The 15724-nt window shown below is 41.7% G+C and overlaps 1 protein-coding gene across 8 annotated transcripts in view; it reads right to left on the minus strand.

Annotated features, from left to right (window-relative positions):
• Positions 1 to 3540: 3540 nt before the first annotated feature.
• ssbp3a (single stranded DNA binding protein 3a) overlaps positions 3541 to 15724 on the minus strand; it is a 273293-nt gene continuing 261109 nt past the window's right edge. For 4 of the 8 annotated variants that reach the window (XM_038794726.1, XM_038794725.1, XM_038794723.1 and 1 more), the window contains 2 exons: positions 6748 to 6849; positions 3541 to 4967 (listed from right to left, as the gene is read on the minus strand). In XM_038794726.1, coding sequence (XP_038650654.1) covers positions 4866 to 4967; positions 6748 to 6849 — 204 coding nt within the window. In that variant the 3' untranslated portion in view covers positions 3541 to 4865. Of the gene's footprint in view, positions 5022 to 6747; positions 6850 to 15724 lie in introns of all 8 variants that reach the window. The other 4 variants (XM_038794729.1, XM_038794728.1, XM_038794724.1 and 1 more) reach the window with 2 other exon arrangements.

A 15724-nucleotide genomic window follows, 5' to 3' on the forward strand; every position in this document is an offset into this window, starting at 1 on the left:
ACTGTTTTTCATGCATTTGACTTTAACACTCTCCTTCATATTTATCTCTTTTATGCAATTTGGAAGCTAATTTTCTTTGCATTCATCACTTAAACTCTTCTTACAAAACATACTGAAAGTTTTTATTTTCTGCCTTGCCCTCTATTGCTTTCATTTTTACTTTCTATAATTTATTTTAGTTTGTACTCCTGCTTCATGATATATTTTCTTTTTTTAACTGTTTAAATACAATATACATGCAGACATTCAGTAAAGTTGCTGTACGATTTAGTCAACTGGTACTTGCAGAGGAAAGCATGGACACACTGGAGTTTTAATTTGGAATGCATTACTTTGGGGTCCACTGTATAAACAAAATCTTATTCACTTCTCATTATTTTTCCGCCTCTGTTTTGGACAAGTTTGTCATATAATCTTCTTGGGTTTGATGTATCTTCGTATCCATGGGAGATTTAATCCATGCATTCAGTCTGATTCACCTAATACCAATAGATTTTCCGAGCTAAAAAGGTATTGGGCGATGGTGATTGACAGAAGACTGGTACATAATTCAGTAACTGGTTGGAGATTCAGGATTATCATGAGAACAACAAAGGCAGACAAAAGTATATTTGTTTGAATTAAATCATTAAATATTTCACGACAAGTAGTTACTGAGGCAGCAGTCATAACGTTCCTTAAAAACAAATTAGATTTGAGAAAGAATAATAAAATCTATCGGGAAAAAGCATGGAAATGGATTAACAGTAAATGCTTCATATGAAATGCACAAATGTCATCATTGCGATGGACCAAATTCCCTTGCAAAAATCTTCACCCATTTCACCCAAGAGATCAGAACATCAGTTAAAAATTTGAATTATAAATAACAAATGATACCAAAACTCAACAACAGTTCATATTAGTCTGCTTTCTTTCCTGATCTGTAGTTACCAATATGTTGTAAACTCTGCCTCCCCATTCACTTCAATTGCACCTTCCCATTCAAAAAGTCTCCCATTAATTAGGATCTGTTGATTGAAGCCCCAGTATTTAATGCTCAAAAATGGAATATTATTCTATCTAAGGCAACCAGCATCAACAAACACTCCTATATCAGGATTGTGGAAAAGGCAAAATGCATTTTACATGCCACCTTAACAGATCTCTCAAACATCTCAAAAAGTTTCACATTAAAAAATATTCTATTTACAGCTCATAAGAAACAGAAGTAGAGGACAATCAGCCCTTTTAGCCTGCTCCGGGTTCAATAAGACCATGGCTGATCGGACTGCAGCCTTAATTCTACTTTCCTGCCACCCCCTTAACCCCCTCGCAAACAAAAATCTGACTCAGCTTTAAATATATTTAATGAAGCAGCCTGCACTGTTCTCTGTGGAAGAGAATTCCACAGACTAACATCTCCCGAGAGAAATAAATCATAAATGGGAGACCCCTTATTTTTAAACTGTGCCCCTCCTCATTCTAGTCTTTCACACAAGGGGAAACATCCGCTCAGCATTCACCCTGTCAAGTTCCCTCAGGATCATTTCAATAAGGTCACCTCTCACTCTTCTAAACTGGATGCAGGCCCAACATGCCCAATGTTTCCTCATAAGACAACCCCCTAACAGAAGGAATCAGATTAGTGAACCTTCACTGAACCTTTTAATGTAAGCAAAACCCTAGAGTGACCAAAACTGCACACAGTATTCTAGGTGGACTCGCACCAAGGCCCTGTACAGCTGTGACACTTTCCTATTTTTCTACTCCATCTCCCTTGCAATAAAGACCCCACTTGTGTATCTGCATGCTAACTTTTTATGATTTGTATACCAGGACACCCAGATTCATCAGCATCACAGACATGTGCAGTCTTTTTCCATTTCAATAAAATCCTGTTTTTCTATTCCTTCTGCCTAGTGGACAAGCCCACATTATACTACATTAGCCAGATTTTTGTCCACTCACTTCGCCTATCTATATCTCATTGCAGACTTTGTTCCCTCCTCACAACTTACTTTCTACCTAAGTTTGTGTCAACAACATATTTATCTACCATACACTTAATTCCTTCTTCCAAGTCATTAATATAAATCGGAAATAGTTGACACTTCAGCACTGATCCCTGTGGCACTCCACTAGTTACAGCTTGGCAACCTGAAAATGACTCATTTATCTCAACTCTGCCTCCAGTTAGCTATTCAATCCTCTATCCATGCTAATATGTTACCTCCAACAGGATCACCTCTTACCTTATGCAGTATGTGGCACCTTATCAAATGCCTTTCAGAAATCCAAATACACATCGACTGGTTCCCCATTTTCCACTCTGTTGGTTACTTCCTCAAAGGACTCTAATACATTAGCCAAACACTAGTTCCCTTTCAAAATAACATACTATGCTCAATTACATTATGATTGTCTAAATGTCCTGCTATTACCTCCTTAATAATGGATTCCAGCATTTCCCTATGACAGCTGTTCTGGGCTGTAATTTCCTGCTTTCTGTTTCCCACCTTTCTTGAATAGAGGCATTACATTTGCTGCTTTTCAATCTGCTGGGACCTTCCCAGAATAGAGGGAACTTTGGAATATTTAACCATTGCAACCACTATCTCTTCAGCCACTTTTTTCAAGATACTAGGTTGCAGGCCATCAGGTTCAAGGGGCTCGTCAGCCGTTGGCCTAAATAGTTTCCCCAGTAACTTTCCCATAGTGATCGTTTTAGTCGCTCCCCCTACTTCCCCTCTTGATTTTCAACATCTATTGGGATGTTTTTTGTCTTCTACAGTGAAAACTGATACAAAATAACTTCAAAAATCAGCCCGCTCCTTGTTTCCCATTAATTCCCCAGTCTCATCCTCGAAGGGGCCAATGTTTACTTTATTTAATCTTTTCCTTTTCATACACTTGTAGAAACTCATTATCTCACTGTTTTTGTATTTATAACTAGCTTTCTCTCATTTTCTAATTTCTCCTTCATTTTTAAAAAAGTAATTATTTCCTGTTCTGTCTGTCCCACTGAACTCCACCAATGTGAGATCTCCATTTCTTATACCACACTGGTTACTTATAGAGAGTATCAATGTTGTCTCCTATTAAGGCAATTTGTGCGACAAGCCTGGTCCACTACAAATTGAGATGAAGCTTCACAAACTAATTTCAGCATAACTAGCAGACAGGGAAGGTATTGATGAAGTAATCATGGCCTGGACTCAAATCCTAGCTACACAGGTAAAATTGACCTGACTCACGGTGTATCCAGACAGTTTACCTATGCACTCTCCACAGCTCCCTTTCATCCTTTTCCCTACGCAGGTGAAAATTCCTAATGTGGCTTTAAGTCAAGTGTTAGCATCACATCTCAAACATATCCATATCCAGCTCCGTCACAGATTACTGCATTCTATTTTTCTACACAATATAGAAGGGAATGCATTTCAATGGCATCTTAAATTCTGCTAAAATCTTAAGAGGAAGAACAGATATTTTTAAATACATCTTTAACCAATCCTTAAGGTAGCAAAGGGTCAACAAGTTAGCAGAAAAGAATCAAAATTAAGTTTTATGTTTATATTTATTACAGCGTTGGAGAAAAGAACCGTTTCATTCAAAACCATCCCAATGAAGACAATAATTTAGCGAATTTGTAAAATTACATTTGCCAGACTTGTCTTTTTTCTTTTTTTCTCAGTTTAAAATGCACGATTTCCTGGAGATCGAAATCTACAGTAAAACACCAAAATTTCATCAGTATGTTCCAATCTGACTGCAAATAGGAGATTTACATACTCGTTCAGCAACTCTACAGCTAAACAACAGTTAGAATGATTTTAAACACATCTAAAAAGGCAATTCATTTAGAAAGATCTTGCTATTCCCCCAACCCCCACCACCCCCCAAAAAACAAAAACAAAGTATGGTAACATCCCATAACCTGCAGTCAGCACAATAAACACAGTTGACGTTCCTGAAAACTCTGTAAAGGGGTGCAGAAAAAACATCCCTCAATAAAACATTAGCAACAAATATTGAACACAAAACTACAATGTAGAATTTTTTCTTTTTTATAACCAGACTACAAGGTAAGAAACACAGAACAGCTACAATGTTATCAAGAATCAGCACAAGGGTTGTCCAGGCAAGATAATATTTTACATAACTTGATACACATTGTATAGAAGTGGGTTTAAACAAAAGACCATCTACAGGTAGTGTGTAACTGTACAGAGATCCCAGCACGATTGTAGTGCCACTAAAACGGTTTATTTTCCTCTCTCTTTCAATCACGTGTCTGCAGTTGTCTCTTTCTTGCGTACAGAGTTTTCCTCTGGATTGATAAAGGTAAGTAACAGAGGATTGAACCAATCCAGATTCGAGGTGTGAATGTACGTGTGGGCGCAGGGAGGGGAGGATAGCGGGAGTTGGGGAAAAGATATACAATCCTCGCAATCTGCAACCCAGTGCGCAAATCATCGTTCAGCTACACAGGTATGGAACAAGCCACTGATTAACACCTTGCAACTGGAGGGAAGGGCTCACAGAAGCAAGAAAAAATAATCTGCGCCACCAAAAAAAGGGTCTTCGAAAGTAAACCACATTGTGTAAACGTCCCAGATAAAATGGCTACAATATGGACAACATCGGATCTTATACCTAGACTAGCGCCTTATTCAGTTCAGCACAAAAATACACGGGTTCAAAGGATGAAGCAGAGGAGGTCTGTTCGGGTGCTAGAGGCGTTTACATTTTTTCTTTGCTTCAAAAAGATGCGATGTGTAACGTACAGTCCTTCCAGGAGAAGGGTTTTATGTCTTGAATCTTTTTTTTTGTCCTTCATGTTTATGGAATAAAAGAAGTTCAGCCTTTTTATTGCGTGAAACTCAAAATTGGGGCTTTGCCCCCAGTTCCTCGTCAACACGTTGAACTGCTTCTTGCATACGTTCTTTAATCTTCCAGAGGGCAGCCGTCTCGTCATTCTGGTCCTGGAGAAGGGGGAAGGGGAAAAATCACACGCTCATCGTCATGCTGGGGGAATACTGAAAGAAAGTGACAAAGATTACACGGGTTGGAACCATACATTTTATACCAGACCAAATCAGAAATTCTGGGTTCTACTAAACATGACAGATATGCAAACATAGATTTTGAGACTGGCTGTTCAGTCCATAAGCTTCAAAGCAATTATTCAATTTCCACTGCTGTGGAGAAGTACCAACTGCATTTAAAAACATAGTTTTCTATTTCTTTGACATCAAGAGAAAGCTGAGCATCTGAGTTACGGCCTCCATCAATGAGCAGCAAGAACTCCAACTTTGTTGCATGTGCATAACTCTTACCTTCCCATAACACCACCCTCCCTCCCATTCTCCACCTCCCCAACACCAAAGAATTTCACTCAGAGCTCCCTAAAAGGACCAGCGTGAGATCAACAATTTAGCGTAATTGTAATAAAGCACTGGACCTTTAATTTCTGAAACACAAGTCACTTGGGCAGCACGGTGGCACAGTGGTAGCACTGCAGTCTCATGGCGACGAGGTCCCAGGTTCAATCCCAACCCTGGGTAACTGTCCGTGTGGAGTTTGCACATTCTCCCCGTGTTTGCATGGGTTTCACCCCCACAACCCAAAGATGTGCAAGGTAGGTGGATTGAACTAAATTGCCCCTTAATTGGAAAAAATTAATTGGGTACTCTAAATTTATTACAAAACAGAAAAAAAAGCCACTTATTTTCAATTGAAACATTTTTCTCCAGCTGACAATTTTTGGGAATGCACTCATTTCCATTTACAGTTATTCCCAGCTTATTGACGCAGGTGTACATTTTGTGATACTTGAACAGTATTAATGGAAGAAGGGAAACTAGCAGCAATAACCACTTCCATTTCTCTATCCTAATTTGTCTTCTCAAGGGTAATGACTCAGTGCTTTTGATCCTTCAGGCGCCAACAGCACCTCAGCATTTTACTTAGTTATTGGGAAGAACTAATGAAACTGAGGGTTCTTTTCATTAGATTAAAGAAGGTTATGAGGAAATCTGTTCAAAATAAGAGTGTTTTTTGATAAAGTAAATCAGGAAAACCATTTGCACTGGTCGTCAGTTCGTAAGTGAAAGTTCACAGTGGTAGAAACCATCAATTTGAATTAAAATGTAGGTTCTAATTATCATGGCGAACTTGCAAGTAGAATTTGATGTCACCAGATGAACAAAGAGGAAGATCTACTGATGAAAGCGGTTCTTGGAGCGGACATGCTCAATTGGCCAAATAGCTGTCTTCTGTTCTGTAAAATTCTATGATCTATTTAATGGTGATGGGGCATCAAAGCCAAGTCCAACTCTTTTCATGCCTCATGTTCACACTCATATTTCCTCTCCTCCAACCTGGGATTCTGTGGCAGAGTGAAAGCTCTCTTTTAGCCCGTTTCCCACCTCTGCACAGATTGAAAAATCAAATCCAAGGCTTTCCTGCTCTCCACTGCTCAGTTTTATATTTTCAGTCGAAATAATGTTTGATTGGGCACAGAGTTAAGAAGCGTTTAAGGAGACTTGCTACTTCTAATATCGCTCTTCTAGACAGTTTTGTGCAAAGCCAGGTACAATAGGTACAATTAACCTTCAAACACTGACACCTTGTAACTTTAAAGAAATGAATTTTAACAAAAATGCCAGAAAAGGAAATCTGGGTCTTGCTTCAAAATAACACAAAATAAAATCTGCCATGGTTATTTGAAAGTGCTCTTCTTTGACATTCACGCATACTCACATTATCATTTTGGAAGGAGTGAAGAAAATTGCCTCCTAATTCACCGTCATCCCTTGGAGTGCCTGGAGGATTAGTAATGCTGCTCATATTGTTGGGAGAGTTCTGGAAATTAAATAATTTCACTGTCAGTAAAAGAAGAGCAATCCTCCCTGTAATCATACAACTAGTATATCAGCTATATCAAGCAAATCCAAATCTGAAAACTTTAAATTTCAGTTACTGGCACATCCTTGTTAAATTCTAAATTTATGCCTTCAACATGGTGTGTGTTACTCCCACTTTCTTCAATTTTTAAAAATTTATTTTTTTAAATATAAATTTAGAGTACCCAATAATTTTTTCCAATTAAGGGGCAATTTTAGCGTGGCCAATCTACCTAGCCTGCACATCTTTGGATTGTGGGGGTGAAACCCACACAGACACGAGGAGAATGTGACATCTCCACACGGACAGTGACCCAGGGCCAGGATTCGAACCTGGGTCCTTAGCGCCGTAGGCAGCAATGCTAACCACTGTCTGCAATGTATGGGGTCTTTCTTGACAAAATTTTAATCTTATGAAATGGGGTACAGAGCTCAGAGAGAGCAATGCAACTCAACATTCTAGACAAGAGGGTTCACGTTGCAAAAATAAAAAAAATTAAAAAATGGAGGCCAGGGGGTAGACCTGTAAAAGTCTATTACTGGATTAGGACTGCAATTCTTAACGCGTGGGTTGAGATACACAAGTTCCTGGTTCTCCATTCCCAAACAGGATGGTCCAAAGATACAAAAAAAATCTAGAAAACTGTAGATACAAGAAATCCAAAATTAATGCAGAAAATTGTTGGAAACACTCAGCATCTGTGACAGAGAGGAAGGTAGGGCTAGCATTACAGGTCAATGACCATTGCACAGAAACAGGTCATTCGGCCAACCAGTATATGTGGTACTTTTGCACCACCTGAGCCGCCTCCCAGGATTTCTCATCTATATCTCCCATCATAACTATTTATCCTCTTCTTCTTCGTCATTTAATTGTCTAGCTTCCCCTTAAATGCATCCGTATCATTCTCTTCAGCCACTCTCTGTGGTTGCATTTTCACATTTTTACCATTCTTTGGATAAAGGTGGTTCTTCTGAATTCCCAACTGGATTTCTTGGTGACTATGTTATATTGATGGCCTCTAGTTATGTTCTCGGCCACAAGAGGAAACAGTCTTTCTGAATACACTCTTATCAAAACCGTTCAGAATTATAAACACCTCTATTATGAGAGGCGATCCAGTCAATCAATCTTTCCTCAATATGTATACCCATGCATTTCTGGTATCATCCTTGTACATCTTCTCTGCACTACTGCCTCTCTATCCTTTTTATAATGTGGAGACCAGGACTACATGCTGCACTCCGTTATCCAAGCCAGGTTAGATACAGGTTTAGCATAACTTCACAACTTTTCAATTCTATTCTTCGAGAAATAATTTAGGGCCCTGCTAACTTGTGGCACATCCTTTAGTGATTGATGCATTTGTTCCTATCCCTCACCTAGACTAACGCTTTCCAAGTAATGTGACCTTCCTAGTCTTCCTCCCAAAACTTACTACCTCACACATTCATTGGTTTTGAACTTCATTTCCCAATTATTCACCCATTCTGCATGTTTATGTCCGAATGTAATTTGTTACAGTCCTCCCCAATTTGATGTCATCTACAAATTTAGAAATCATGGGCGGGATAAGATAGCCGGATTCTCCAATCCCACTGCAGTGAATGAGAGATTTGGCTGAGCGTCAAATTCTTTGCCCCCGCGAGCAATGGAGAATCACGGCCCATATTTTTGACTTAAATTCCAAATTGTTAATGTAAATTGTGAACAGCAGTGGTCCCAGCACTGATCCTTGTAAACATCACTTCCTACCTTCTGGCACTTTGAATAACTACTTTTTACTCCCACTGTCTGCTTCCTGTATAGAAGCCAGCTAGCAATCCATTTTGCACTTGTCCCTTGACTCCACATTCTCTGACCTTGTTTATTGGTCTGTTAAGGGCTACTTTATCAAAGGCCATTTGAAAATCCAGATAAATTGCACCTACTGCATCACTGCTGTCTACTCAGTTTGTCACCTCCTCAAAAATGTCAATAACGTTGATCAAAAAAGATTTATCTTTTTGAAACCCATGACGACAAGTCACAATGATATAAATTTTTTAAAATTTAGAGTCCCCAATTATTTTTTTTCCAATTAAGGGGCAATTTAACATGGCCAATTCACCTAACCTGCGCATCTTTGGGTTGTGGGGGTGAAACCTACGCAGACACGGGGTGAATGTACAAACTCCACACGGACAGTGAACCAGGGTTGGGATTCGAACCTGGGTCCTCAGCGCCGTAGGCAGCAGTGCTAATTACTCTGCCCCGTGATTATTATATTTTTAATTAAAATCGATGGTTTCAACCACTGTGATCCTTCACTTACGAACTGACGACCAGTGAAAATGGTTTTCCTGATTTACTTTATCAAAAAACACTCTTATTTTGAACAGATTTCCTCATAACCTTCTTTAATCTAATGAAAAGAACCCTCAGTTTCATTAGTTCTTCCCAATAACTAAGTAAAATGCTGAGGTGCTGTTGGCACCTGAAGGACCAAAAACACAGTCATTACCTTTGAGAAGACAAATTAGGATAGAGAAATGGAAGTGGTTAATGCTGCTAGTTTCCCTTCTTCCGTTAATACTGTTCAAGTATCACAAAATGTACACCTGGGTCAATAAGCTGGTAATCACTTAACTGTAGATAGAAATCGTCAGCTGGAGAGAAATATTTCAATTGAAAATACGTGACTTTTTCTTTCTTTCTTTTTTCTAAATTTAGAGTACCTAATTCATTTTTTTCCAATTAAGGGGCAATTTAGCATGTTCAATCCACCTACCTTGCACATCTTTGGGTTGTGGGGGCGAAACCCACGCAAACACAGGGAGAATGTGCAAACTCCACATGGACAGTGACCCAGGGTTGGGATTGAACCCGGGTCCTCAGCACCATAGGCAGCAGTGCTAACTACTGTGCCCCGTGGTTATTATATTTTTAATTGCCAGATGTCCTTCTAATCTTTCCTTTAGTTAAAGATTTCATAATTTTTGCTACCACTGATGTTAAGCTGTCTGGTCTACAATTCCCTGGACATGTTGTGTTTCCATTCTTAAAACAGGAATTGCTTGGTTATCTGTCAATCCTATACATCTGCTTCGAATGAATCATTGAGTATGAGTAACAATGCTTCGGCTATTTGTTCCCTAGATTCTGATGAAATACAAGGATGCAGTTCATCTGAACCAGAGGTTTTATCTGCTTTGAGTTTATTCAGTACATTTCCTTTTAAAATCAAATTACTTATCTCATCATTCTATGCCATGTCTCCTTGCTAATTACGACAACAAAATAATTATTTAATATTTCTGCCATCTCTCCATCGTCACCCCTGGTATTATTCTGCCATTCCCTTAATGCTCTTATTCCCATCATAGTCTTCCTTCTCTCATTGGATGCGAAAAATGTTATTTTATGATCTTCAATAATTTAATGTCGTAGTTCCGCTTTGATTCCGTAATTTTTGGACTTCAGTGAGAGGTGATGATGGTGAAAGACAAAAAAAAAAAGGCAATATTGAGAGGAATTAGACAAACAAAAGACAAAATGAGGCCTGGATTTCACAGAGTAGCAGTAGAGTTGGGAGGGAAGCATGGAAAATCTGGTTATTTATCACTTGAATGCCCCATTGGCAACTGGGATGGGCAACAATTGCTGGCCTAGCCAGCAACACCCACACTCTGTAAATGAATTTTAAAAATGTATTTTCTACAAGAGAAACACCTGAAGGTGGTGGATCAGACTAGGCTGAGGAAGAGGTGGGTTGAGCAGGTATTTCATTCGGGGCTAGACTCTAAAACTAGGGGGATTGTGATTTTGATTAATAAGTGGGTGTCATTTGAAGTCGGATGCATAGTGGCAGACTCGGGCTGGGGGGGGGGTAAGGTACGTCATGGTGAGTGGGAAGTTGGAATGGATGCCGATGGTACTGGTGAATATTATGCACCAAACTGTGACGATGTGGAGTTCATGAGGCGGGTGTTGGGGAAATTCCTGATCTGAACTCGCATCGGATGATCATGGGAGGGGACTTTAATACGGTTTTTGATCCGAGGCTGGATTGGAAGAGTTTGAGGACAGGGAGGGTGCAAAGGAACTAAAGGGATTTAATGGAGCAAATGGGAGGGGTGGATCCGTGGAGGTTTGGACGGCCAAGATCCAAGGAGTTTTCTTTATCCTCCCATGTACACAAAGTGTACTCCCAGATTGACATTTTCGTTTTTGATAGGGCTTTTCCTGGCGGGGGTGGTAGACACCAGGTACTCGGCGATTCTAGTGCTGGACAATGCCCCACACTGGGTGGATTTACAGGTGAGCAAGGACATAGAACATAACAGCGCAGTACAGGCCCTTCGGCCCTCGATGTTGCGCCGTCCTGTGAAACCCCTCTTAAGTCCCTCGACACTATTCCCTTATCGTCCATATGCCTATCCAATGACCATTTGAATGCGTTTAGTGTTGGCGAGTCCACTACTGTTGCAGGCAGGGCATTCCACGCCCTTACTCCTCTCTGAGTAAAGAACCTACCTCTGACATCTGTCCTATATCTATCTCCCCTCAATTTAAAGCTATGTCCCCTCGTGCTGGACATCACCATCTGAGGAAAATGGCTCTCAATGTCCACCCTATCTAATCCTCTGATCATCTTGTATGCCTCAATTAAGTCACCTCTTAACCTTCTTCTCTCTAACGAAAACAGCCTCAAGTCCTTCAGCCTTTCCTCATAAGATCTTCCCTCCATACCAGGCAACATCCTTGTAAATCTCCTCTGTACCGTTTCCAATGCTTCCACATCCTTCCTATAATGTGGCGACCAGAACTGCACGCAGTACTCCAAATGCGGCCGCACCAGAGTTTTGTACAACTGCAACATGACCTCATGGCTCTGAAACTCAATTCCTCTACCAATAAAAGCTAACACTTACGCCTTCTTAACAACCCTCTCAACCTGGGTGGCAACTTTCAGGGATCTATGGACATGGACACCGAGATCTCTCTGCTCATCCACACTACCAAGAATCTTACCATTAGCCCAGTACTCTGTCTTCCCGTTATTCCTTCCAAAACAAATCACCTCACACTTTTCTGCATTAAACTCCATTTGCCACCTCTCAAGCCCAGCTCTGCAGCTTGTCGATGTCCCTCTGTAACTTGTAACATCCTTCTGCACTGTCCACAACTCCACCGACTTTAGTGTCACCTGCAAATTTATTCACCCATCCTTCTATGCCCTCCTCCAGGTCATTTATAAAAATGACAAACAGCAGCGGCCCCAAAACAGATCCTTGTGGTACACCACTGGTAACTGGACTCCAGGCTGAATATTTCCCATCAACCACCACCCTTTGTCTTCTATCAGCTAGCCAATTTCTGATCCAAACTGCTAAATCACCCTGAATCCCATGCCTCTTTATTTTCTGCAATAGCCAACGGGGGGAACCTTATCAAACGCTTTACTGAAATCCATAAAAACCACATCAACTGCTTTACCCTCATCCACCTGTTTGGTCACCTTCTCGAAGAACTCAATGAGGTTTGTGAGGCACGACCTACCCTTCACAAAACCATGTTGACTATCTCTAATCAAATTATTCCTTGCCAGATGATTATACATCCTATCTCTTATAAACCTTTCCAAGACTTTTCCACAACAAAAGTAAGGCTCACTGGTCTATAGTCACCGGGGTTATCTCTACTCCCCTTCTTGAACAAGGGGACAACATTTGCTATCCTCCAGTCTTCTGGCACTATTCCTGTAGACAAAGATGACTTAAAGATCAAAGCCAAAGGCTCAGCAATCTCCTCCCTAGCTTCCTAGAGAATCCTAGGATAAACCCCATCCGGCCCAGGGGACTTATCTATTTTCACACTTTCCAGAATCGCTAACACCTCCTCCTTATGAACCTCAAGCCCTTCTAGTCTAGTAGCCTGTATCTCAGTATTCTCCTCGACAACTTTGTCTTTTTCCTGTGTGAATACAGACAAAAAATACTCATTTAGCACCTCTCCTATCTCCTCGGACTCCACGCACAACTTCCCACTACTGTCCTTGACTGGCCCTACTCTTACCTTAGTCATTCTTTTATTTCTGACATATCTATAGAAAGCTTTAGGGTTATCCTTGATCCTACCTGCCAAAGACTTCTCATGTCCTCGCCTGGCTCTTCTTAGCTCTCTCTTTAGAGCCTTCCTAGCTAACTTGTAACTCTCAAGCGCCCTAACTGAACCATCACGTCTCATCTTTACATAAGCCAGTGCCCCCACTGGCGATTAGATGTTGGACCAGGATGTTGCCTGGTACAGAGGGAAGATCTTATGAGGAAAGGTTGAGGGACTTGAGGCTGTTTTCATTAGAGAGGTTAAGAGGTGACTTAATTGAGGCATACAAGATGATCAGAGGATTGGATAGGGTGGACAGTGAGAGCCTTTTTCCTCGGATGATGATGGCTAGCGCGAGGGGACATAGCTTTAAATTGAGGGGAGATAGATATAGGACAGATGTCAGAGGTAGGTTCTTTACTCAGAGAGTAGTAAGGGCTTGGAATGCCCTGCCTGCAAGAGTAGTGGACTCGCCAACATTGAGGGCATTTAAATGGTCATTGGATAAACATATGGATGACAAGGGAATAGTGTAGATGGGCTTTAGAGTGGTTTCACAGGTCGGCGCAACATCGCGGGCCGAAGGGCCTGTACTGCGCTGTAATGTTCTATGATTATTAGCAAAGGAGGAGGTGTGTGAGCGGGTGAGAGAGGCCATCCAGAATTATGAGGAGATAAATGGCATAGGGGAGGTTTCGGCAGCAACCGTTTGGGAGGTGTTGAAGGCAATGGTGAGGGGGTAGTTTATTTTGATACGGGCGAATAGGGAGAAGATGGAGCGGGTGGAGATGGATAGATTGGTTAGGAAGATTCTTCAGGTAGACAGAAGGTTCTCAGATGCTCCGCAGTCGGGGCTGTTGAAGGAGCGGCTAAGCTACAGATGGAGTTTGATCTGGTCTGCTATCTACAGGGAAGGTGGTGGGGCAGTTGAAAAAGGCAAGAGGGGCGGTGTATGAATATGGGGAGAAGGCCAGCAGGATGTTAGCACACCAGCTTAGGAAATGGGAGGCAGTGAGGGAGATAGGAAGAGTGAAGGATAGAGGGGGAAACACCATCTTGGACCCGGCGGGGGTGAACCGGGTGTTCAGGAAATTTTCTAGTAGGCTGTACGAGTCGAAACCTCCAGTTCGGGTGGAGGGGATGAGGCGGTTTTTGGAAGGATTGGAGTTTCTGAGGATGGAGGAAGAGTTGGTGGAGGGCTTGGGAGCCCCGGTCGGGCTCTTTGAAGTAGTGGAAGGATTGGAGGCTATGCAGTCGGGCAAGGCCCCAGGGCCAGACAGGTACCCAGTGGAATTCTACAAGAAGTTTTCTGGGGTGCTGGAGCCATGGCTGGTAAGGGCGTTTAATGAGGCTAGGGAGCGAGGTGTGCTTGCACCAACAATGCCACAGGCTTCGATTTCTCGGATTTTGAAGCAGGAGAAGGATGCTGAACAATGCAGGCCATACAGGTCAATCTCCCTTTTGAATGTAGACGCCAAATTGCTGGCCAAGATTTTGGCCTAGAGCAGGGGTGGGCAAACTTTTCCGTGCAAGGGCCACATTCAGAAATTCACAGTTTTAAAGGGCCGCATAGTATATTAAGTAAAATAATTAATATTTAAAATAGCCAAAATAAAAGGTTTTTAAAGAAAAAAAGCAATTAATTTTTACTAATTAATATTTTAAAGTAGAAACTTCACATGAAACACATGTTGTGCCGAGCAATGATCACCCTACTCAAGTCAACGTATCCACCCTATACCAGTAACCCAACTGCCCCCCCCCCATTAACCTTAAAATTAAAAAAAAAAAAATTTAAAAAAAAAAAAAAAAAAAAAAAATTTTTTTTTAATGACTTGATCTTGGTGGGCCGCATAAAGACCTCTGGCGGGCCGCATGCGGCCCGCGGGCCGTAGTTTGCCCACCCCTGGCCTAGAGAATAGAGGATTGTGTCCCGGGGTGATAGAGGAGGACCAGATGGGATTTGTAAAAAGGAACAGTTAACGGTTAACGTTAGAAGGCTCTTGAATGTTATCATGATGCCCTCCGAGGGTTGGGAGGTGGAGATAGTGGTCATTATGGATGCGGAGAAGGCCTTCGACCAGGTGATTATCTGTGGGAGGTCCTGGGGCTATTCAGGTTTGGGCAGGGCTTTGTAGACTGGGTCTGGTTGCTGTACCAGTCAATGGTGGTAAGTGTGCGGAAAACTGAGCGAGCTCGGATTATTTTAGGCTGCACTGGGGGATGAGGCAGGGATGTCCACTCTCCCCACTGTTGTTTGTCCTGGCTATAGAGCCGCTGGCAATGGCGCTGAGAGTACCAAAGGACTGGCAGGGATTTGTCTGCCGGGGTGGGGGCGGGGTGGAGCACAGGGTCTGGTTATATTTCTGACCCGCTGGGGGAGGATTGGAGAGATTATGCGGATCCTCGGGGAATTTGGCCGGTTTTTGGTATATAAATTGAATATGGGCAAGAGTGAGGGTGAGGTCTTTGTGATCCAGGCGAGTGGGCAGGAGAGGAGATTGGGGGAGATGCTGTTTAAAGTGGTGGGAGGGAGTTTTTGATATATGGGAATTCAGGTGGCGTGGGGATGGGAGCAGCTACATAAATTAAACCTGGCCGGTTGGTTGAACAAATGAAGGAGGACTTCCGGAGGTGGGATATGCTCCCATTGTCACTGGCGGGGAGGGTACAGACTGTAAAGATGACGGTTCTATTGAGAGTTTTGTTTATTTTCCAGTGTCTCCCTATTTTTATCTCAAAAGCT

The sequence above is a fragment of the Scyliorhinus canicula genome, chromosome 4 (assembly GCF_902713615.1).
Source record: "Scyliorhinus canicula chromosome 4, sScyCan1.1, whole genome shotgun sequence".
NCBI lineage: Eukaryota > Metazoa > Chordata > Chondrichthyes > Carcharhiniformes > Scyliorhinidae > Scyliorhinus > Scyliorhinus canicula.